This window comes from Sebastes fasciatus, chromosome 7, assembly GCF_043250625.1.
Source record: "Sebastes fasciatus isolate fSebFas1 chromosome 7, fSebFas1.pri, whole genome shotgun sequence".
In the NCBI taxonomy this organism is placed as follows: Eukaryota; Metazoa; Chordata; class Actinopteri; order Perciformes; family Sebastidae; genus Sebastes; species Sebastes fasciatus.
The window spans coordinates 33743038-33767119 of NC_133801.1; the positions used below are offsets into that span (position 1 = coordinate 33743038).

The 24082-nt window shown below is 41.1% G+C and overlaps 1 protein-coding gene across 6 annotated transcripts in view; it reads right to left on the minus strand.

Moving 5' to 3' along the window:
- Window positions 1–6391: 6391 nt before the first annotated feature.
- cntn5 (contactin 5) overlaps window positions 6392–24082 on the minus strand; it is a 179035-nt gene continuing 161344 nt past the window's right edge. For all 6 annotated transcript variants that reach the window (XM_074640435.1, XM_074640434.1, XM_074640433.1 and 3 more), the window contains 6 exons: window positions 14410–14644; window positions 14207–14316; window positions 13887–14073; window positions 11280–11392; window positions 9528–9696; window positions 6392–7403 (listed from right to left, as the gene is read on the minus strand). In XM_074640435.1, the coding sequence (XP_074496536.1) occupies window positions 7300–7403; window positions 9528–9696; window positions 11280–11392; window positions 13887–14073; window positions 14207–14316; window positions 14410–14644 (918 nt within the window). In that variant the 3' untranslated portion in view covers window positions 6392–7299. The remainder of the gene's footprint in view (window positions 7404–9527; window positions 9697–11279; window positions 11393–13886; window positions 14074–14206; window positions 14317–14409; window positions 14645–24082) is intronic.

Genomic DNA, 24082 nt, shown 5'->3' on the forward strand with positions numbered 1-24082 from the left:
GATTCTTTTATATCCCGCAAAGCTCAACAGCACAACACATTGTGCACCGTAGCTTCCTGACAGCACAGCTGGTTTTAGAGGTCAAAAGACAACTCCAATTATAACTTCAATAATTACTGGACTGGTGCAATACAATGCTGGATGTTGACTCTCTCTGCAAAGCTGCTCCTTTAATCCCTCTGTTCACAGTCTTCAACAGAACATGGCACACTTCCCTAATTCTCATTCTCCGCCATCCCTGCCGCTGCCGGGGGGGACCGAAATCCAAACATCACTGAAAAACCTCCTACAGCAAACACAAATTAGCTAGCTGTATCAGATGTCCCGACGGTTATAGTTTTACTTTTCTAAAGGCAAAAAGGCACAGAATGTCTTCACCATAAGCAAAGATATAAAGAAGGAATAAGTCAGTTGATATCTCACTCAGAAAGTGATCTCATCTGGAGCATGTTTCATTAGCACAGAAGGTTTCAACATCACACACAGGCTTCAATTATACTGTAAGACTATTACCAAGACTCACATTGGTAGAAAAGGATGAATTGAGAACAGTTAATTAAAGCTTATTGAGAAAAATTGCAGGCGAAATTGAATTAGGGTGAAACCACAATTATGGTTTTCCAATTCAATGTAATCTGTGAGTGTGACTCACACACACCGACACGCTACCGAGTCTTTAAGAAACATTTGAGAAACATTTTTTCCCCTTTTGATTCCCATCTTCCTTATGTGGCAATAAATTGGCAAATTCCCCGAAAATCACTTAAAGCGGCAGTAGGCAGAATATTGTTGGTATCATTGGGCAAAAAATTCCATAATAACCTTTCAGCATATTGTAATTCAAGTGTTCTGAGAAAAAACTAGACTTCTGCACCTCCTCATGGCTCTGTTTTCAGAGAGAGAGAGCGTTCCTATTGGCTGTTCATTCAATAGAGGCAGCTGTCAATCACTGGCGAACTCTGATCAAACGGTCAAACTAGGCAGCGCTGATCAAATATGAATCAATATTCTGTTACTGTAATGCCTATTTCTCTCCTCAACTGTCTTCAGACATCCTGTAGTGTACTGTTTAGCTGAGGTTGCGAGTGATTGACAGCTGCTCAGAGACGGCAAGGCTCCAGCTCAGCTCTGATTGGTTGTTTTCCTCCGGTCTGTGAAATCCTGCAGATGCCGTTAGGAGCACCAGAGGACACAGAGGAACATGATTTTTTTCAGATTACCTGACTCATGCACTACTGTCAGTATATAGTGACATTTTATAAAAATAACTTTTTTTTAATCATATTTGCTCCAACTTGCCTACTTCAGCTTTAAGTGTCATTTACTCTATCAGCTGTTGCAACACTCAAGTACTGTGTGTGATATGACAGTTTTGGTTAACTCATTCCTTGTGCAAACAGAAACATCAAATGCAAGACAGAAAATTACAGGTTGCACAGAAAGTCTCTGACTGTATGATATAACAGTTTAGCTCTCACTGAGCAGCGTCTGCTGGAGGGCTCTAGTCTTCTGGCAATTTCAGGGTGAGTATTAAACTGTGACCCAAGTCGCAGCTCAGCTCTCAATCACGGAGCGCATCCTTCAACAACAATGCCACCGAGACAATTTAATACTTGACTTTGTAAGTTTTATAAGGCTAAAGGACGCTTGTGGATGGATGGAGACAGGAGTAGCGTCAACTGATACTGGCTGGGGGTATCGTATTTGAAGGTTTCTTTTGGTGTTTGGGTTTCAGAGAGAGTGTAGTCTGAATGAAGAGGAAAGGCGAGGAGAGAAACGTGACATACCGTGGTGTCAGCTGAATAATATTTACTGCAACAGCATTAGATTATAAATAAAGTATATGAGAATAATATGTCCTTCAGCTTGCAGTTCCTGCCGTCCGTCCCGTTGGAGTGTCCTTGGAGCAGAGCTGTTGAATCCTTCAGCTTCAGGGTTGTTGTTAGATTATGTGTGTTGCTAACCCTATCAAGGAAAGAGGTTTATTACATTTCAGTGTGGTATGACTCCTTCAGCCTGAAGCGTATACTGATGTGACTCTTCCCCCCTTCACAAACAGAGCAGCATGATAAAAGGGAGATATTCAAACATCAGAGTAATATAGATACTGGCAGTAAATAGGACCTCCTTTATATTCAAGTCAGTTAAAACAACATTTCAAATCAATGATAACACAGTCTCACGGCACTTCGTGAAATAGTCGGGAGATTTAATCTATTTGATTTGAGTACATAGACACAGATTTCCCTTTTTTTACGTGACGCATGTGTCAATTTCCGCTCCAGTCTTTTCAAAATAAAAGTACTTAGTTAGGTTTAGGAATAGACAGACTTGGTTAGGCTTAGGCAACAAACTACTTAGATCGTGGTTTAGGTTAAAATAACTCCGGAAGTGGCGTAACTTAAGTACGGAAGTTACAAATAAATCAACTTTGACTTGTGGTTTCACACGGGACATAACTGTGTTTTTTTTTTTTTTTTTTGGCGCTGTCTGTACTTCCCAGTTCACAATTACGTGGAGTACACAAATAAATATATCAAATTTCGTGACTATTTCACAAACCGCTGTGTGACTGGGCTGAATGATGAGTGATTAAATGTACAGTGTGTAGGATTTGGTGGCATCTAGTGGTGTGGTTGCAGATTGCAACCAACTGAGTACCCCTCCTTTTCCAAGACTGTGGTGACGTGAGCCGTCGAATGCAAAACCATGGTAACGCCGTTAGCCTCGCTCAGAAGCCATTCTTACCGTAAAAACACTACTTTAGGAGCAACGGAAGTCAGACGGCGGCTGGCGATAGCACAGGTTTGCACTCGGTGGCTCACGTTATCGCAGTTTCACCAGCGTGTCGGAGAACTACGGTGGCCTTTAGGTAACCTAAAAACGTGAAAGGCTCTCTCTAGAGCCAGAGTTTGGTTGTCTGTTCGGGGCTACTGTAGAAACATGGCGGAGCAACATGGCAGAGTGGACCCGCTCCCTATGTAGATATGAAGGACTCATTCTAAGCCAGGGGTTCTCAAACCTTTTCCGTCATTCCCCCCATGGAGGAAGAAATATTTTCACGTGATATTTTCATCGGATTGCTGCTAGACCGCCCCGTTACAGGTGTGTGTGGGAGAGAAAAGGCTAACGAAGAAAAATATGGACTGAAGCAGAATATTTCGTCAGATAAAAACATTTTGGAAATACAATCTGTTTTTTTTCAATAAGTTTTGACTTCTGGACTGAGGACTGGACGTTATCTTGTTTGTCTCCGAAGCCTAGTCTGTCTTTCTTTTTGTCAAATATCTGTCCATTCTGTAAACCTACAGACTGCCTGTCTGAATGAACACCATCGCTACCATGGATGTATAAAAGAACAATTTGTTTACTGTTCCACCGTGAAAAAGATTCCGATGTCAAAACATTTATTGCATCACATTTTCCCCCAGTTCACCTATCATACCTCTCGCCCCACAGCTTGAGAACCACAGTTCTAAACTAACACAAACACAACGATTCTTAGTTTCAGTTGATTATACAATAATGAAAACATAGTAATGAATATTATATGAAAGTTCAGACAGGAAGACCTTCTTTACAATCTCTCTCATTCACAACCTTTCTGTCTCTCTCTCTCTCTCTACTGGATCCTACTCTATCAGCTGACTGTGGGTGGTTCACTTTTAGATTACCAAACAGATTCTGTAACGCTCTCCATGAGCCAATCATATCGTTGCAATCAAATTTTAAAACCGTGCTCCTCTCTGCTGCTGTCAGTTGTCATTTCAGTACGACTCCATGCAACCCGCCTCCACCCCGTCACCTCCAGGCTTCATCAATTCTGGGCACAGTCCTGCTCTACATCCCTTCATTGGATCTTAAGCTAGTCCCTTCACCACCACCACCACCACCACCACCCCCAGTGTCTAGACTCCATGGGGGGGAATATATCCTAATCTCATCACGGCATCACTACCCCCTTTGATATACTATGTCACGATGGAGTCTAATCGCCAAAGACTTTGCACTATTCTTATAGCATGCACCATGTAATAAATTATTGTTTTGGGTCTCTCCTGATTGTAATTCCATTTCTGCTAATGCTACACCCTGTACCTTGAATGAAAACATATTTTTCTTGTAATTGCTAGTAGGGTAATGTAAACTATGAAACCAACCCTTTGTTGAACTCCAGCAGAATACATTAGCCCTAAAATGATCTAACATAACATACTGTAGATAAGTAAAAACTACAGTATATCTCCAGCACACACTCACGTGCACACAAACAGACACAGACACTGACATTAACCTAGGGGGAGTTCACGTTTTAATTGCTGACACTATAGCTTCTGGCTCTCTGAACCAAATGGGTCCCCTTGCAGGATACATAATCCATTATCATAAATCAGATGCGCCAACTCAGACAGGTGCTGCATGAATAATTAAAGGTCGGTACATTAGCACTTGTGTGGTGGTATGTGTTTGAGCAGACGTCATTGAACAGGCTAAAAGCAACGCAAAAAAAAAAAAAAACTCCATCCACATTAAACAGCTTTAATGCTTTGCACTACAGACGGAAACGATGTACAAGTTAGAGAGAGGAGAAGAACCCGAACGCAACCGAAACAGAGAAAGAAGAGGAGTATCCACGGGATAGACGGCGCTCGGAGCGCTGTTCGTCCTCTGTTTTGCTGTGTGGTCCTACAGCGTATCTCTTGTGGTTGAGCTAGTACCCTTGTCTGAACCTGAGCGGGCGAGCCAGGCTGCTCTGACTCGGTAATGGAGAGTCCAGGGAGCTGGAGGCAGAGCGAGCAAAAGGTCTGCTCAAGCAAGCAGGTTTTAGGACTCCAGATCTCCATTCTAACATTAATTACACTTGAGGCAAATACATTTGGATTTCTGCCCAGTGAGAGATAAGCTTTTTACTGCAGACAAGGCAAGAGAGGAGCCCGAGAGGAGGGAGAGATACTTTTGATGCTGCCCTATTTGGCTCTGCAGTGGTCCTTTTTATCACTGAAAGTTCCGTGGCCTCTAATGCCACGTGTGTGGAATTCAATCTGCCCATATTTTACACAACATTTAGGAAAAAGGCTTCTCAAAGAGCAGAACTGTCTGATAGATCAGCGAATATAGAATGAAAGTGTCATGGTGAATTTGTATTGTAGGGGCATATTTAAGATGCATTATAATGCTGATTGTCAATTAGTCGATCAACATTTTTTTTATTATTCATTAGAGCTGGAGTAGGCAGGCTGAAGCAAATAGGATTAAAAAAAGTTATTTTTATAAAATGGTCACTATATCCTGACAGTATGAGACAGGTAATCTGAAAAAAATCATGTGCCTCTGTGTCCTCCGGTGCTCCTAACGGCATCTACGAGATTTCGCAGACTGGAGGAAAACCACCAATCGGAGCAGAGCTGGAGCCTTGCCGTCTCTGAGCAGCTGTCAATCACTCGCAAACTCCGATCAAATGGTGAAACTAGGCAGCGCTGATCAAATTTGAATCAGTATTCTGTTACTGTAATGTCTATTTCTCTCCTCAAATGTTTTCAGAATCATCTTGCGGTGCACGGTTTAGCTGGAAAATGAGGGAGTTTGTGACCCGACAGCCATGTTGAGATCAGTTGAGGAAATACCAAGCACCGCCCACCAGCTGAAGCACACTTTATCATTTTACAGCTAAACAGTACACTACAAGATATTTCTTTTTTTAGATTTGTTTAACATTCTACATACTGACGCTTTAATCGTTTGCTATTAATTAAGCAAAAATACCAAACATCGTCTCTCTACACCTTCTTCTCAAAAGTGGGAATTTGATGCTTTTCTTTGCTTTTTTTTTATTGTTTATTGAATATCTTTTGATCCTGGACTGTTATTTGGACAAAAAAAAAAAAGCATTTTGAAGATGTCATCTTGGGCTTTGGGAAAAATTGTATAGACTGTTTCAATGGAATTGCATTGCTAGGCAACAGCTTGGGTCCATGTTTACTTCCTGTCAGCTGGTGTCATTCACACAAAGAGTGTAGAAGCAAAGAGACAAAACTCCGGTGATTTTTTTGCCAACAGCTGCTGCCGCCATTTTGGACTGAAAACGCTAATTATATTTATAATATTTTATTGTTCAACACAGGCCATTTCGGTAGAATATGACAATAGAATAGAAATCATTTTATTTTACTTTTGAGGGGTACTTTTTAGGCCGACGTTTTACTGAAGTCCGGTAGTCGCTTTCAGTCCAAAATGGCAGAGGCGTAGTTTTGAATAATTGACTTTCACTTCTTTGCAATATACAGTACGTTCTTTGATTCACATACACTGAGACAGGAAATAAACTGGGACACGTTTGGAATGGTCTCAAGACAAAATGATGATTATAAAATAATCAACAGGCTGATCAATAATGAAAATAATGATTATTTGTAGCCCTATAGTGTGTTGTCAGAAATAATTCAGTTCTAAAAGTTAGAAAATACAAACAAGAACCATTTAAAAAATATACATCACATTTATTCGTACTGACACCGGGAGTCCGTACAGAGTCGTCTTTGTCTATTGATGTGTCTCGCCACTACAGGTAACTACCTGTTTCCTATCTCCATACATCCAACAGTCAACAAACTGTATCACCGAGCATTGCTTAATCACTACCAAAAAACAGAGAGTTTGACATAGCTGACACACACCACTGTGTTTTTTTCTCTAAAGGTAACACAATGTACAAAAAGCAAGTCTGGAAATAGTAAGATTCTTGGTTCCATAAAAAACTGTTTCCTCCTCAATGTGTGAATAAGAAAACAATGCACTTATCTCTACTGAGCTTCTGCTGCGTTGCTTGTTAGGCAGCCAAGGGGTAAATTGACTCAGATAAGTAATGAAAAGAAACAGGCCGGCTGATCCCTGTATTACTACCACAGCAGCTTTCGAGGAATTGTTCATGCTCTGTAGAGCCCCGGAGCTGAAGGAGCCGTCTGGAAGTGGTTTAGATGCCAGTCAATGAGAGGAACACATGATGTTAAAGTAAATGATTAAACAAATCTTTCCACACAATGTACACTACAGTACAACACTATTGTGATGTTGGAAAGAACTGTGCAAATCAAATTGTCCAGGGCCTAAAAAAAGAAACAGGGAACTTAAAAAAAGGATGAACTCTGAAGAGCCGCATGATAGCTGGCAGACTCGACCCCCGTTGGCAGGCCTCGGGCCCTTTGAGATGGGTAAGGCCAAAGCAAGTAGGCAGTCAGAGGGAATGAGGGAGCGGAAGACTGGTGGCTCCCTCTCCGTGGAAATAAGGATGGCACTGTGGCCTCACCAGGAAGCTGAAGGCACCAGAAGAACCAGGAGCAGTGCTGTCCATATTAGGCCCTGCGGCAGGCAGTGCACTGAGCACTGGTTGCTTTTTGCTCGAACACCTGAGAGAAGGGGGGGGGGGGGAGAAGAGTCAATACTGAGGAGAACGGAGATGCTTAACAACATGCTGGAAAAGCCTTCATTTTTAACTATCAATTAAAATATTTAATCATGATTAATCGCAAATTAATCACACATTTTTTTACGGGAGATTTGTCAAGCATTTAATACTCTTATCAACACGGGTATGTACAGTATGTCTGTATACATTTATTACTGGAAATCAATTAACAACACTGTAATGAATTGCTGTAAATTTACGGTGGATTTACTACAGTATTAACCTTTATTTAAACTCCAAAATTCACTGAGGTTGCCAACGAGTAACAGACAAGTCAAAAGCAATTACACAACAAAACGCAAGATAAAAACAGAGAAAATCATGCAAACCCGATAAACCAAAGATAAAAACAGGGAAAGTCACACAACACATGATAAAACAAAGATAAAAACAGGGAAAAGATCACATAAAACACACGATAAAACAAAGAGATTCAATTCACCTAAAACAGTTGCACAGTGATCGTTTGTGATCGTGGTTTTGAATCGTGCTTATAGGCTGGAAGAGTGTCGATCAATATCTTACAGTATTTCATAATAATTGTAAGATACTGTTAAATATTCATCATTCGTATGTAAATTAACAGTTAATGCCGTTAGTTAACCGTAGCAGCAGTTATCTGTAATTTATCTGCGTAATACAGTATTTCCTGTCAAGAGGTGTAAATACTCGTTATCATTCCTTCACATCTCCGCGTGCTGATCAACATCGTACTGATGATTATTGCTAATGTTTTTGTTTTGTGTTAATAACACATTTTATTAATCAAAGTGCTCATAGCTTACTGCTTATTTTTGACTGACTGTTCTTGAACGTGACATTTGGACAGCGTGGGCTTCGGCAATCTCCGTCAACACGAGAGCAGCCGTCCACGTGGAGCTCTGTGCCGAGTTCAACCAAGGAGCAGAGGCAACGGTGCACTGATCTCCCCAAATGTTCAGTGTCCAGTATTGTTTTGTCTACAAGGTTATTGAACTATTGACACGTCAGATAATGTTTTAATAGGTCTGTTTCATTAGGTTGGTTAAAGCTGGCGAAGCGAGCTCTGTAATGTTGGCTAGCTCGAGCTCAGTTAGCCGTAGTAACATTAGTGTTGGTTAACTAACTAACAGCACAGCCGGTAAAGTTAACAGTGAAGTTAATAAAGTTAAACGCCAATTACAACGCAAAGTTGTAACGTTATCTTGTGTTTACGTTTGCTATTCTAGAGCCGGCTGCTGAACGGGGAGCTTGTTTAAAGGGACTGGAGTCTGTCTCCTACAGGACATTCACTAACTGTCTCCACCTCAGCAGGATCTGCCATCACCCCCCCCATCACTGTTTGTAAATAAACAGTAACATTCTGTAAAACCCAGTTATCCAACTGTTGTGTACTGTTATCCAATATACAGACATATACTGTCAAAATAAATTACAGTAGCTGCTCAGGTGTTCTAGATTCATATGATACCAATATCTTCACTCAGCTTTAACACTGAGCCCGCTACAACCTAAAAATCGCAAGCTGCATTAATGCGTTAAAGAAATTAGTGGCATTAAAACACGTTATTATTGTGTTAACTTTGACAGCCCCTATTTTTAATGCTAAATAACTCCATTGATCTTTTTAATGAATTGGTCTTAAGAAGTTTGGAGCTGGGAAGAATTTTTTTTTCCCAAAGAAAAAAGGACGGTGAAGGAAAACAGAGACGAGGAAGAAAACAGCAAAGCCGCTGCCCTGAAAAGCTGTCTGGTGGTGTGTCACACACAGGACTGCAAACTTTCTGTTCGTCCTGTTGCTTAGAAGTTAATTGGCTATGCAAGAGTAGGAAGGTTTGTGTGGGCGAGGTAATTAAAACAGTATTAGCCAAAGAAAACTTGGCTCGCACAACAGCTGTGGTGACTCAATTAAGGGCAGAACATAAGATCGCTACAAAGAGGAAACAGCCTGTGCATAGAGATTGGATGTCATGTAAGGTTGTGTGTGTGTGTGTGTGTGTGTGTGTGTGTGTGTGTGTGTGTGTGTGTGTGTGTGTGTGTGTTGGCTGAGAGGGTGGGAGGCGACTGACTATAGCTTAAAGCTTACCGGAGGAGGTGACCACTCGAACCTGAGAGCTGACCGCTCCCTCTCCCCCTTCGCTGAGGGCGCGCACCTCAATGATATAGGTGCCTCCCTCTGGCAGTGAGAGCATGGTGGAAGGGTTGATGGTTCTGGTCACCTGGTTGTGGCCTCTGCCCTCCTGTTTGAGTAACACCTGCAGGACATGTGCACATAGCCATTTTAGCTCATACTTGTAGAGGTATTAAAAACCACGTTATAATTCTGTTGTCCTTCAACAGTAATATGGCCTCGCTCAGGTTAAACCCTTTGTAAAACATGAACAAATACATAAAGAGAATGAATCCAATAGAACTTGGCAACACTAATACCACCCCCTCCAAACGGAAGCCTTACATACTATACATATTGCTGTTTCACTTGTTGGATTTTCCACTGTGTAATGTTGCCAAATGGCTGACATTTTCCTCGTTCTGACTACCATCATCAGAGACTCCCGCCCGGCCACCACCTTTTTGAACTGTTGCCCTCTGGCAGGTGCTACAGGTCGGCTCAAAACACACACCTCCAGATTCAGAGACAGTTCCTTTCCCAAGGCCATTTGCACACTGAACACAAAAAAACCCTGAGAGACTCATTCTTATACTTAGTTTTATATTAATATTCTTATTTGAGTTTTCACCAATAGAGTGGCACTGCTAATTTCGTTGTATGCAGAGCTTGCAATGACAATAAAGGCATTCTGATTCAGATTCTGATACCGTTACACTCTCCACTAGCACCACACTGTTGTTGTTTGCTATCGTCACATGATAAAATACCTGTAATCAGTTGTTCTTCTTCACTGCTCTAAAACAGTAGAAGAATTGATTTCCGGTTAAGCAAGTTGATTTTTTTCTGGGTTAATAACTTATGGTATCAGATCAGAGCATAGACTGGCGTACTCTAACATCGGAACAACTCTACGTGTAGGTGAGTTGCAGTCGGAGAACTTCCGACTTCCGTGGAACCGGAGGGTGTGTGCCACGCAGCCAGTGGGGCACAACAGAGGGACTCACATGCACTAAAATGCACGAGCGGGAGAGTGACTTCATTCTCTGCTCAGGTAGACATTACTCCTCTATATCTTTACATAGTTAATAGTTGTTTGCTGCTATATTAATGTTCTGAATCCTGTATATAGAAGCTTTAAATACAAAGTCAAAGTTACAAGACTGTGTGCCTGCAAATGTTTGGAGAGAAGAGTCAACTGTGATTACTGAGAGGGGCATTTCAGTTGAAAATGTCCAATCACTGGGCTTCATTTTGTTGCGCTAACGGTGAGCTGAAGCTACGGTTTACACTTCAGAGTAGCCTCATAATATATTCAGCAGTTTAAATTGATTCACTTTTGGGATTCTGGGTCAGTGTTAGATAGATTCATAAACGTTTGTGTGATATTTTTGTTTCCAACTGTGATGATGAAAGGCTCTGAATTTGCTACAGTTGTGATTTGCCACTCTCACTGCCTGCAAACCATGGGTGTTGAAGCATTTAGAGCTTGCTGACATACTGTCGGCAGTAAAAGCACGATTTCTCAGAAACACAGTGAAAATAATTGGCCATGATAACCTATAGCATTGTTAAATTGATCTAGGAGACTCTATTTATAGTGGTTAAAAAATACTTCTGGAACAAGCTGATCCTCCCAATTAACACGTCTATAGGCTTTCCATGAATGTTTTATGTGTCTTAATGTTATGAACATGAAGAAATGTGACTTTAGAGATTGATCATTACCATGTACCCGATGACATCAGATTCATTGTCTTTAGCCTTCACTGGGTCCCAGTTTAAAGACACGTTGTTGCCCTCTTGAATCCACATGAGGTTGGTCGGAGGCTGAGCAGGAGCTGGGAAGAGAACGTGACACTCAATTCAAACAGACTCAAGTTGCACTAAAAGGTGCAGTGTGTAGGATCTGGCGGCATTAGGCGGTGAAGTTGCAGATTGCAACCAAATTAACTCTAGAGCCAGTGTGTGGTTTGTCTGTTCTGGGCTGCTGTAGAACCTAGGGATGCACCGATCCTAATATTTCAGTCCCGATAGCGATACCTGGGCTTTGGGTATCGGCCGATACCGAGTACCGATCCAATACCAGTGTTTAATTAATAAGCTGTATGCCTCACTGTGTGGAAGTGACTGAGATCATTCTTTTATGTGTAAGGCAACATCAGGCTTGACTTAAACATCGCTCTCTTAACTTTGTAAAACAAAATGTAACAAATAAATACATAGATATAAATTTAGCGAATTGCTAGTTATTATTAAAATAATAAACCGTACACCAACAACTTGGCAAAAAAATCTTCAAATTTAACAGGAAGTTGCAATTCAGGTGTAAACCTTTTCAATACAGTAACAAATTGGTCAAAACATTTAAAAAAAATGTCAGTATATAATGAATATAGTATATAAATTGAATTTAATAGATCGGCCCCATTGTCACCGATATCCGATCCAGCTATTTGAGTCAGTATCGGCCCGATATCCGATCCGGTATCGGTGCATCCATAATGGCGCCGGCGCCATGAGGAGGACCCGCTCCCTATGCAGATATGAACTAGGGCTGTCAATCGCTTTATTTATGTAATCGGAATTAATTGTATGATTGTCCATAGTTAATCGCAAATTAACCGCTTATTTTTTTATCGGTTCAAAATGTACCTTAGCCCCAAGAGACCCGTGGGATTGCGGAAGATCCCAACTGACTTTACTGTCTTTCAGAGGCTCTAGCAGGTTCAGTTTTAGGGCTAGAAGGAAAATATCATATAGATATCATATGAAACTAAGGAATCTACTGGTACCAACCATTTCATACTAACATGTCGGAAGGAGGCTAAATAACGCTCCAAAGTTACGCTAAAGTTTAGCGAGGAAAAACTGGCATGGTCATTTTCAAAGGGGTCCCTTGACCTCTGTCCTCCAGATATGTGAATGTAAATGGGTTCTATGGGTACCCACGAGTCTCCCCTTTACAGACATGCCCACTTTATGATAATCACATGCAGTTTTTTTCATGCAGTATAAATGTGTTATTTTTGCCTATTCTAAAATAGTGTATTTGAATGTTTCTGCATTCTGGGGTCTCTAAACAGTCCTGAAATTACATCAATTGGGTATCAATTCAAAGCTGAGACTCTTGTGGATCCAATGAGCTCAACTGTGTTCACGTGTGATGATGTTAGTCCCCATAGGAGCCATTTCATTTTATTGAGACCATTTTTTAAAACTTGACCTCACTGTATAACATGACCTGTGGTGACCTCTAGGATAATAACAGCCTCATGAAACTTTACAAACCCAAACTAGAGACCTAGAGCATTCAGAAGATGGATGGCTTTCCTAGCTAGATTGACAATAAGGGGGTTTCTGAGCAGTTTACAGAACAGAAGTGCTCGCCATCCAATCGCCGAAAAATGCAATTCTTGCAGAAATCTCCAAATGTCAAAAGTTTTTGCGACCAAATCACAGCATGGCTTTTTCTATGGTGTTCCTCAAGGTCTTGGTGTCTTAATGTGGTATGATGGAGGGATTATCGATCATTTTTATCAATTCTCCAGTGGAAAAAAAGGTGAAATTTAGCACCAAATCTTTGTAACAAATGGTATCAATCCAAAAATTGCTGCAACAACTTATGAGACATAATAGAGCATGAGGATGACCATCATATACAATGATCATAATGTTCCAAACCCTTATACACTTTTACAAATCATTTTAATTAATTAATTAATTAATTAATTAATTAATTAATTAATTAGTGTTTATTTCTGATTCATGACTAGAACAACTTGTCACACAGTGCTGAGCTGCATCTCAAATTAATCTTCAGGTTCCCAGCTTTCAGATGATGTACACCACTTCTATGTGACATCTACTGCTGACCTGCTATCTCCCCCTAAAGAAGATAAAAACGGGTCTATTGTGGGTCTCAGAGGGTTAAAGGGAGATTTGTCAGGTATTTAATACTGTTATCAACATGGGAGTGGGCAATTAAGCTTGCTTTATGCAAATGTATGTATATATTTATTATTGGAAATCAATTAACAAAACAAAACAATAACAAATATTGTCCAGAAAATCCTCACAGGTACTGCCTAATATAAACGTCTCATTCTAATGTAACTAAGTTTTAGTTTCAGGTGATTACACACTAATGAAAACATATTTATTAATATAATATTCCAATACGGCCAATAGATCCCCCACACTGTTCCTTTAAACCGAGTTTCAACCAACTAGGTCAATTACTAGCCTTTTTACAGGGGAATTTAGAGGGAACTTAACAGGTAGCCTCTATTCCATATATAGTGCTTCATGATGACATGTCAGTGCTGTACTCACGGGCTTTCCTGGTGTTAGCGGTGACAGCAGCCGTGGCAGGACCCTGGCCGATGCTGTTGAAGCCTCTTACAGTGATGAGATACAGACTGTTGCCCTCTAGTCCTGTCAAGACCATGGATGTTTCGTTTTTCACAGTTCTTTGTTTTTTCCCCGACTCTTCCTGCTCCATGTCTTTCCAGTAGCTGACCTGTTTACACAAAACGGATGACTTTGAAAAAAATACTGTTCTCAAACCCTTATAACTCAGGTATGCACATGCTCGTGCAAAATGTCAGATACCGCAGGCAAATGTGCACACAAAGCACGCAATTCACGAGCACCTCGTATCCTCTCGGTCTTCCGGGACCAGGACTGGGCGGTTTCCAAGTGACCCTAATTTCCGATGAAGAAATGCTGTAAGCTTTCACATCGGACGGCGCTTCCCTCGGCTCTGTGAAACGAGTTAATATGGTCATAAAATGCTGAAAAGCATTTCCCCTGTACTTTTTAAAAATCAATGCAACCACAAATGTGACTCACTCACCCCCCTCAGCAGAGTGGATGATGACGACTTTGCTGAACGGCCCATCTCCCTTATTGTTGTACACTCCGACCTTCACTTCGAACGGGGTGAGGGGAGGGAAGGTCTCGTCTCTGTATTTGTACGTCGTAGAGTCCGCTGAAGTCACCATCTTCTCCTTCCAGCCTCTGGTTCCGTTGGCACGAAATGCAACGATATACCCAAAGCCCTCGCCATTTTGGAACTCCTCAGATACAGGCTGGAAATATCAGAGAGAAAGGAACAATTCAGTGAGACTGAGTGCTAACTCGGGCTGTCAAAGTTAACGTGATAATAACACGTTGACGCAAATTTGTTTTAACGGAACTAATTTCTTTAACACATTACCACAACTTGCTATTTTTGGTATCATTTGAAACTAGAAAACTTAAAGAATCCATCGTTACCAACCACGTCATAATAGCTTGTCATGACGATGAATTGAGTACCTGTGAGGGTTTCTGGATAATATCTGTCATTGTTTTGTGTTAATTGATTTCCAATAATAAATATATACATACATTTGCATAAAGCAGCATATTTGTCCACTCCCATGTTGATAAGAGTATTAAATACTTGAAAAATCTCCCTTTAAGGTTCATTTTGAACAGATAAAAACTGTGTGATTAATTTGCAATTAATCGCGATTAACTATGAAAAATCAGGATTAAATATTTTAATTGATTGACAGCCGTAGTGCAAACCTGTCTTACTGTAATATCACCTGCACTGTACAGCTCTGTGATTGAAGGTCCCTTATTTGCACAGTTTTTCTCATTTAAAAAGCCTCTTCAGTGCAAGCGAGGCTCTCATTGAACAAAACACGACTTTTCCCTCTTTGGTCGTCTCATATAACCAGCTTTCAATTTCCTCCCCATTTACTGTTACTGTCTGCCAGTGTTAATAAAGATGCAGCCAGTCCTGAGTAATGGAAACAAATCATATCTGGCTCACTTGTGCCCATTATGTAGCTATTTATCTTTCCATGTCTGACAGGAGGATTTTTTGGGACACCGGGTTTTTCGTGTGCTGGCTTCAATGCTTTATCTGTGGTTTTCCTGAAGTGGTGAAAGTGGGGGCTGTCTTCCACAGCTGCTCCGTGCTTAATCAAATCAAATGCCAATTCATTAAGTGAGCTTGAATTTAATTAAAACGCGAGCTGCAGGGATTAAATCTTTGGCTAAATTTAATAAATGACAAACACCTGTACACCTGTTTTTGGCAACAAAATCTCTGCACGCCGTAATGTGTCGATTTGCAGAGGCTTCAAAGTGATATTGTCCCCCCAAGGCATCACCCAAATTAGCCATCTAGTCTACAGAGGCATTGGTGGTGGATGGAGATGTAGTTCACATTTCATTCAATCACCGTGACTGCCTAATTACAGGGATGATCAGTGGAAATGAATTAGCTTCCATCAAAGTTATTATCAGAGCTGGCAATGCTTTTAAAGACGAGCCAAGGAATATGGGTCTTTAAAAGAACAGCATGTACAAATTAGCTAGTTAAAGTCTAGAAACACTCGCGGGTTTGGGAATTGTGATAGTCACAGATAAGTGTGGCCACAGTGTGAGAGGGCTGATGTAACCGAGGTAAGTCTTGTGGATGAAAACGTGGGGCCTGCTGGGCTCAGTGACGACGACTGTGGGGGCATCACTAATGGTCCTCCCAATGGCTCCCCGAGAAAAAAAACCAGTCTCTCACCGTCGGCTCTAATGAGACGGCTGAATGAAGCTGCAGAGACTGTTTAGTCATTCATCCTGCTTAATAACCCTGCCCACCATGGCCGTCCGGGCTCTGACAACTCTCCACAGATGATTGGAGAGGCAGAACTGCCATGCGCTCGCATGCCTGGACTGCCAAAAAGGGGCTAACATCCCTGCTCCGTCTCCTTTAATATCCATCTCCATTGATCACTGACGAAGTCCTGATTTATTTCCAAGAGCATTTAGCAGAAACCAGAAGAAATAGGGCAGAGCTGAAACAACTTATAATGGCAAGTTCCAAAAGAAAGACATTGCATCTAAAGTGGAGCGTCTCACCATTGTCCTGTGACACTCTTGGAAACTGACAGACTTATTGATGGGTGACAGATTCTACATCAGACCGGCAATAAGTCATCTAGAGTAGGCCCCTCATGGCGACAACGATGTGGACAATGTGTGTCCCTCATAGACGGTAACAGAGTAAACAGAAGAAGCTGAAACATGTCTCCAAACTTCTACTTTAAACAAACCGGTAACAGTAATAACGCTATACTGAAGAGTTGCTGTGTAGTTGGTTGAACCAACAATCCAAAAACACTGATCTCCGATTTGTGCCATGTCCTAAAAAAGATATAATAGAGGAGCTTTATGGCTCCAAGCCATAGACCAGACAAGCATGGCGTCATCGCCGACCCAGATGACCGTATCAATGCATACAAACTTGTCAATTTGCGATGTACCCGTATGTGCCGGTTTGATGTACTCTACCAGACAATGACCAGAGAGGAAACGCCATCTTCAAAGAAGTACTTCAATTTTTCACTATTGTACACTCTGCACTTCAGAAGTGATTTGATCTGCAAAAATGTCTGAACAAAAACAAATGAACAGACTAAATAATGCTCACACATTACGAGGCACTTGTTGAAGAAACAAATTGTTCCAATCATAGAGGTTTGTAACCGAAAAGCTGCAGCTACGCAATTTCTCGAGTCTCATCAAGAGAATCCTTCAGAAAAGAAGCTGTTTCACTAACTTTGTAATTACTCAGATGCATGCATGACTTGAAAGGACTCTGTGTTAGGGTTTTATGTCCAACCAAGAACCAATCATGGCTCTGTGTAACTTTAAGTATCCCTTGATTGTTCCTCCAGCATGGGGTCCTGCATTTATTTATAAGGAGGTCGTCATTGTGTTCTACTAGCTACTCTAATGACACTCTTTATATAGCATAACTCTCATTTATAAACAGGAAATGGTCTACCACAAAACACCATCCCATCTGGAATGGACATTATCCCCCATAATGTGCCACTGAGGGGCACTTCTCCTCATGTGAAGGTTATCTTCCCAGTGGCAGTTGGGCTCCCATACTTAATAACTACAAGAATAACTGTCAGTTGCTTCCACATCTGTTCACTGTTCCCCTGTTAATATATCCTTCAACTGATCTCAATTGCAAATTCTCTGCGTTGCTCATAGTAATTCTGCACATGCTGTGCCCTGAACCCTGGCTGAGAGCCAAGCTGTCCACTTGGAAACAGTCCGCACTAATATCCTCTTTACTTGGTGTGGTGAGAGTTATTGCGTTTTCGTCCAACCATTGTCAAGATTGGAAATTACAAACAGATATTCATAAACACCCCTGGATTTATTGGGAACGACTCGGCAGACTCAAGGTTAATCATCGCCGCACCTCTCTCTCTCTGGTGGGACCGAATTTAAAATTCACAACATCTTAATCACTGCCGCTCTGTGTAATACACGGCCCAGCTGGCCTTCTTTGAGCTCTGTCAGCACATTTCTGCAAATCGTGACCAAGTTGTGCCCTCAAACTCTGAGACCCTGGATGGTTAAACACATTTACAACAGAATAAAGTGGGACCCTGTTCAAAATGCAATGAGCTGTGATCCCAGGGTTGTGCTATTGCTCGTGATAAAGCGGGAGATTTTGCCCTGCTTGTAATGACAATCTGGAAAACTAACAACTCAGACATACAGTCTTAAAATCAGGAGCCAATGACAGACAAGAAAACACCATGCACATGTGCTGGAAATATGTCCGTAAATTGCATCTACAGATAATCTGCTAATAGTCATATTTCAAGTCAATGTGAGGTTTGTTGTAACCGACATATTGTTTTTGTTGTATTCGTTGTAGCACTACAGTACACAATAGCCTCTAATGCTTGCATTGTATTCTTTGCTGCTGCCTTGCCTTTATTTCCCTTGGGACCAATAGAGTTAAATCTTTATCTCAGACATGTGCTTCCTCTTTACAATAACCACTTCAACCTCTGATCTTGTGGAAAAGCATCCTGCCCTAGTGGACTAAAGCACTTTCCCTGTCTGGTTTAGAACGGTCTTCCAGGCTCAACATGCTCAAACCATCCAATGTGGAATTAAAATTCAGTGAAAGTAAGTGAGAGAAAAACCATGTAGAATACCGCAGCAGATGGGTCTACCACGTCTTCCCTCTCAAATGGAAAAAAAGGTCACTTTGCCCTAATGATGGGCACTCACCTAAGCCCCCCTCACAGCTCACAAGAGCTTCTCTCCTGGTTTCAGATAGCTGTGAAGACTACAACCTCCACCTTTGTGTTATCCCACCGGATATAATGTGCATCTCTCTCGCCCTTTTCTAACAGAAGGGGTCACAGCTTCCTGGGAGTTCAGAGCTTCCACACCTGGGCTATTTTACCGTTGATTCTACAGCCGTGGTGCTGCTGACACGTGTGTCTGCTACAGAAGTGACGTAACAGTGTGAAACAACTGTGTGTGCGCTCCCTTTATTAGCTGCGTGTATGCTTTTCCAACACTAAAGCAATCATTCAGCAACGCATTAAGATATTAAAGGTCCCAAATCATGCTCATTTTCAGGTTCATACTTGTATTTTGTGTTTCTAAAAAAACCACTTTATTTTCCTCATACTGTCTGCCTGAATATACCTGTATTTACCCTCTGTCTGAAACACTCCGTTTTAGTGCGTTTCAACAGATTGCAACGGAATTGCGTTGTTAGGCAGCAGTTTGGGTCCATGTTTACTTCCTGTCAGCTGATGTTATTTACATACACTGCAACCACAAAATAAACTGGGACACATTTAGAATGTTTACATTTGGTCTAAATATTGTATATTTGTGACATCACAAATGGACAGAAATCCTAATGGCTTGTTTCAAACGCACAATATCTGGATATGGGCTGTGTGTATTTCTCCGTATATTGAGCATTTTGATAGTTTAACAGTATTTATAAAGCACTGAAACCTGCTTTATAATATAAAAGACATGAAAATCTCACTTTTCACAATATGGGACCTTTAAGACAATGGAACAAAAGCCAAATTCAATCACTGCATACAGTATCTACTTTGATCAGACTGAAGCTTGTATCTCAACCACCAAGTTGTGCTCAGTGCAACAAACTAGACAGTTTCTAGTTTAAAGGACCAGTGTGTAACAATCAGGGCGATCTATTGGCAGAAATGGAATATAATATTAATAAGTATGTTTTCTGTAGTGTATAATCACCTGAAAATAAGAATTGTTGTGTTTTCGTTAGCTTAGAATGAGCCGTTTATAGCTACATAGGGAGCGGGTCCTCTCCTCAGAGTCCATGTTGCACCGCCATGTTTCTATAGTAGCCCAGAATGGACAAACCGAACTCTGTTAACTTTTACTGCTTGGGCTGGAGTCGATAACGTTACTCGCTCCCATTGCTGCCGCTCTCTCTCTTGCTTAACCACTCACTTCCCACGTACACACACACTGTAAGCATGCTACTCTTAAAACACCTGGCTCTAGAGAGGACCGTTCGCGTTTTTGCGTCAGCCACCGTAGCAATCCTACACGCTTGGCACACGGGAGTAGTTGTATTCTGCAACCTCACTGCTAGATACCGTCAGATCGTACACACTGTTCCTTTAACATTTCCTATGGAAAATGACCGCCTTGACTCTTACCTACTATACTGTTTATGGACTATCATTTATGGACTCTTTGTACAAACATTTTTGTTTACTGTTGGGAGTTACTTTTGGCTGTTTGTTTGGTTTTGACACATGAACGAAATACTATCTTAATTTATCAATGTGTTTTTCATTGAAATCAAATTGATTTCAATGAAAAACTGCTGAATTTTCAGCCTCAACTCTTAAGGAAATGTAAAAGATTTTATCAACAGGATAGAAGTTGTCTGAGCTCAGATGATGTCAACCTCCTATGCTCAACTCTGCTTTAAATACTCCAGTAAATCCCTCAATACATCTGTCATCCTTCCTTTAAGAACATCTCCAGACTCTTGTCATCATTCTCCCACTTGAGCGTCTGAAACTTTCCTCTATGTTTTAATTAGATCCCACTTTGATGGTTCTGGGAATAGGACTGCAAGCAAACACGGGTCCCCAGCACACACTGAGCGAAACGTCATATCTCACCTCAAGTGAATGCAACTGACTGTAAACTAATGCAATCATCTGTATATCTTACAATCATTAAAGCATTTCCTTCAAGCTTAGGAACCACAAGGACTCGCGTCGTCCATCAACCGTGCTTTATCCCCCTTAATAATGCTTGACAAGTATTCCCAGGCAACAAAAAGTGAAGGTTTTTAATGAATGGCACATGCAGTAACAACCTTTACATGATTATTAAGTCACATTCACATGCAGGATTTATTACTTGGTGACAGTTAAACTCCTAAGGGAACATTGGCAGAGCTGTTTCAGCACGGACGTTTACAGGGAACCTTGTTTTGCACTCTTGGATTATAACACTGATTCTCAACCTGCGGGTTCATAGCAGCGGGCGGGTGGTGATGAATTCCCTTAACATACACATTTATTCTCACATTTCTTTTGTAGAGTAACATTTTCTCAAGTTAAATGATGAATGTTTACAAACTATAGGTTTCAGCTCATATTTAATTATGTAAAAATCCTAAAAATAGTCATCATTCTGTGCCTGGGTTTTTTCAATACCACAGGCACGGCTCTGTTTCAGAGGGTCACGAGCAGGAAAGGTTGAGAATCACTGGCTTACAGGATCAACATTTATACAAAATAAACTCATAAATCACACAATGCAAAATCAGCATTTATGTGAATAATGTTCTGTATATATATTATCTCTCTTCAGTCTGGCCTGCAGGACTTCAGCATGTGTATTATTATCATTATTGTGATGCTACAGATGACTGTAAACCGGCTTTATAGGTGGGTGAGTTTATTTGTTTCAGATAACAGGGACTGTGAACTACACTGCACAGGGGGATTTTGTTGAGCCAAAGGTTAAGGACAGAGGTGACTCCATGAAATATTGAGTCTGGGAAAAGCCCAAAATAAATATGTGTTCTGAGTTTGTCACACCACCGCCAAGTATATAAAATTAGGTTTCAAAATTGTAAAGAAAATAAGCAGTATATTCTCCGCTCTGAAATGCTGGAGTCGTGTCCGCTGAAGACTCTGAAACCACGGCCAATCATGAGGGTTGATTACATATGTACAGTTGATTACATATGTACGATTACAGTACATACAACACTTCATTTGGGCCATCCCACTAGGGCTGTCGCGGTGAAGGAATTTCCCCTGCGGTTATAATGATTGGCTCTATAGGGCGATATGCAATATTATTGCATTTTTTTATTTTTGCAAATTATTTAATTTATCCTGATTTTAGTGCTATATAAATAAGCTTTGTTGTTGTGCTATTATTAGGTATATTGTTGATTATGACAATTTCAAACCTAATTAAATACTTGTTAAATGCAGAGAACAGAAGAGCAATGAAGCGCAGCGTTTTTTTCCAGCTGAGATGCTTTGGTTGCGTCTGCTTGCTATGATACAGAATATCCGCAGAAATAAACACGTTGGCACAATGTAGAGCGCTTGCTCTGGATGAAAGGAAGGCTGAAACATGTAGGGAGAGAGGATAGACCTCCCGGTCTATGTCTGTTCATTTCTCCTTCGTTGTTGTTGTTTTCAGCACTTTGACGAGCATAGTGTTATACAAAGTTGAACATTTTTCAACTCTTGGCAACATTTTTCAACTCTCGGCGACACTCGCAGAATAGAGGCTATGTGCCTCATCATGCTGCTGCCGTTTGCAGCATAGTGTAAAAATGCAAAGAAATCAAAAAAGAAAAAAATGTGAACATAGCGGTTGATTGCCATCCCCTGCGGCTGGCTTGTCTAAAGCGTGGTATTGCAATATTGTGGTTATTGCGACAGCCCTACATCCCACTGCTGCTTCTGCAGAATGTTAATGCGCATGCTTTATGGGCAGAGCATGAGCACTGGAGACATCCGGCTAACTTCCGGTTTAGCCCCTATGCTAACTTGAATGGGGACAAAATAATGCAATCATGCGGCTCTTCTAGACTTTCCAAATGTTAACGGACCAAATTCATCAAATTCTGATATTTAAAGGAGTCATTCTGCCGGGGTTGTGAGTGACACTCAGAACTATTTATCCACCGTTTTACAGCTTCAACAGTAGTGAAGGAGTAGGCAGCGGAGCCTATGATGTAAGCACAAGTTAACTAACTTGGCTGTTATTGGCCAGTGAACCCAGTCCTGGAACACGCACGCAGCACGTTCACATGGGCTGTTGGAAATAAGTGTTGTAACTCGTGCTTGAGTAGGAGAATCACTGATGCTACTGTATGCGCTCTAGTTTTTATATAGTATTAGGGGAGGAGTAATGCTAAGAATGGCTCCATCGAGCCACTATTTCAGGCCCACCCAAAACTCCCTGAACACTAAAGTAGTCTAACTCCACAATTCAGTACTATAAAGTTCAGTCTTTACACATTTTTCAGGAATTATTTTCTAACATGTATAATGTGTTTAGAAACAAATCTCTGATTTTACTTTACCCAGACTTAAAGGTCACATATTATGCTCATTTCCAGGTTCATAGATGTATTTTAATGTTGCACTAGAACATGTTTACATGCTGCAATGTTCAAAAAACCCTTTATTCTTCTCATACTGCAGCCTGAGTCTGCCTGCCTCAGAGCCTAATTCAGCCTCTGTCTGAAAACCACTGATTCACAGCCTGTCTCCTCCCACTCTGCTCTGATTGGTCAGCGTTTTCTGTCAATCAAACTTCCTCAACAACAACAGCGTCACCCTCCCCCTCCCTCCCGGAGCAGCTCTCTCTCTCTCTCTTTCTCTCTCTGAGAGAGAGAGAGAGCGACGAGTGGAGAGAGACGAGTGGAGAGATAGCAGCTAGAATAAAGTTTATAAACCACTTTAAAGTTTATAAACCAGAAACTTCACCCAGCGCACGTTACCGGAGGAATCTGATCAGAAATCGGCGACACATGATGAACATCTGCGGTCCAGATTCCAGGTTTTCCTGACGGTTTCTCTCAGGTAAATAATACTATTTATAGCTCTGTTAGTTAACTCAGTGTTTACCTCATGCATCAACTCTGTAAACCGTAAACATACACTCTGTTTTACGTCTGTCTTTACAGATCCATCTGTGAGAAATGACCGACAGAATCATCCCAGAGGAGAGCAAATAGCTGAAAGCAGATGGGAGATACAGAGCTAACCCGTTAGCATGTAGCTACATGCTAACGGGTTAGCTACATGCTACCGCTATGAGACGGTGTGTAAACACAGCGACCATCAGGGTGGAAAATAGAAGATGTGAAACAGTAGTCAGTTCATTATTTCTGCTAAAAGATAAATGTATGGAAGATCAGAGTAATGGTATATTATTTACAATAGTAGCTGTCTCTGTGTTACCATGACTACAGACCACCGGAGCTTAGCTTACCATAGTTTACCAGAGCTGAAGACTTTCTCCTGTACCATGTTAACATAACTAACAGGTGAGATGATTACAAATGCTGTGAATAATTAATATTGTCATCTGTCAACTCAAATAAAGTTTGACTGTGAAACAGAAATGTGTTGTGTTGCTTACAAGTCACT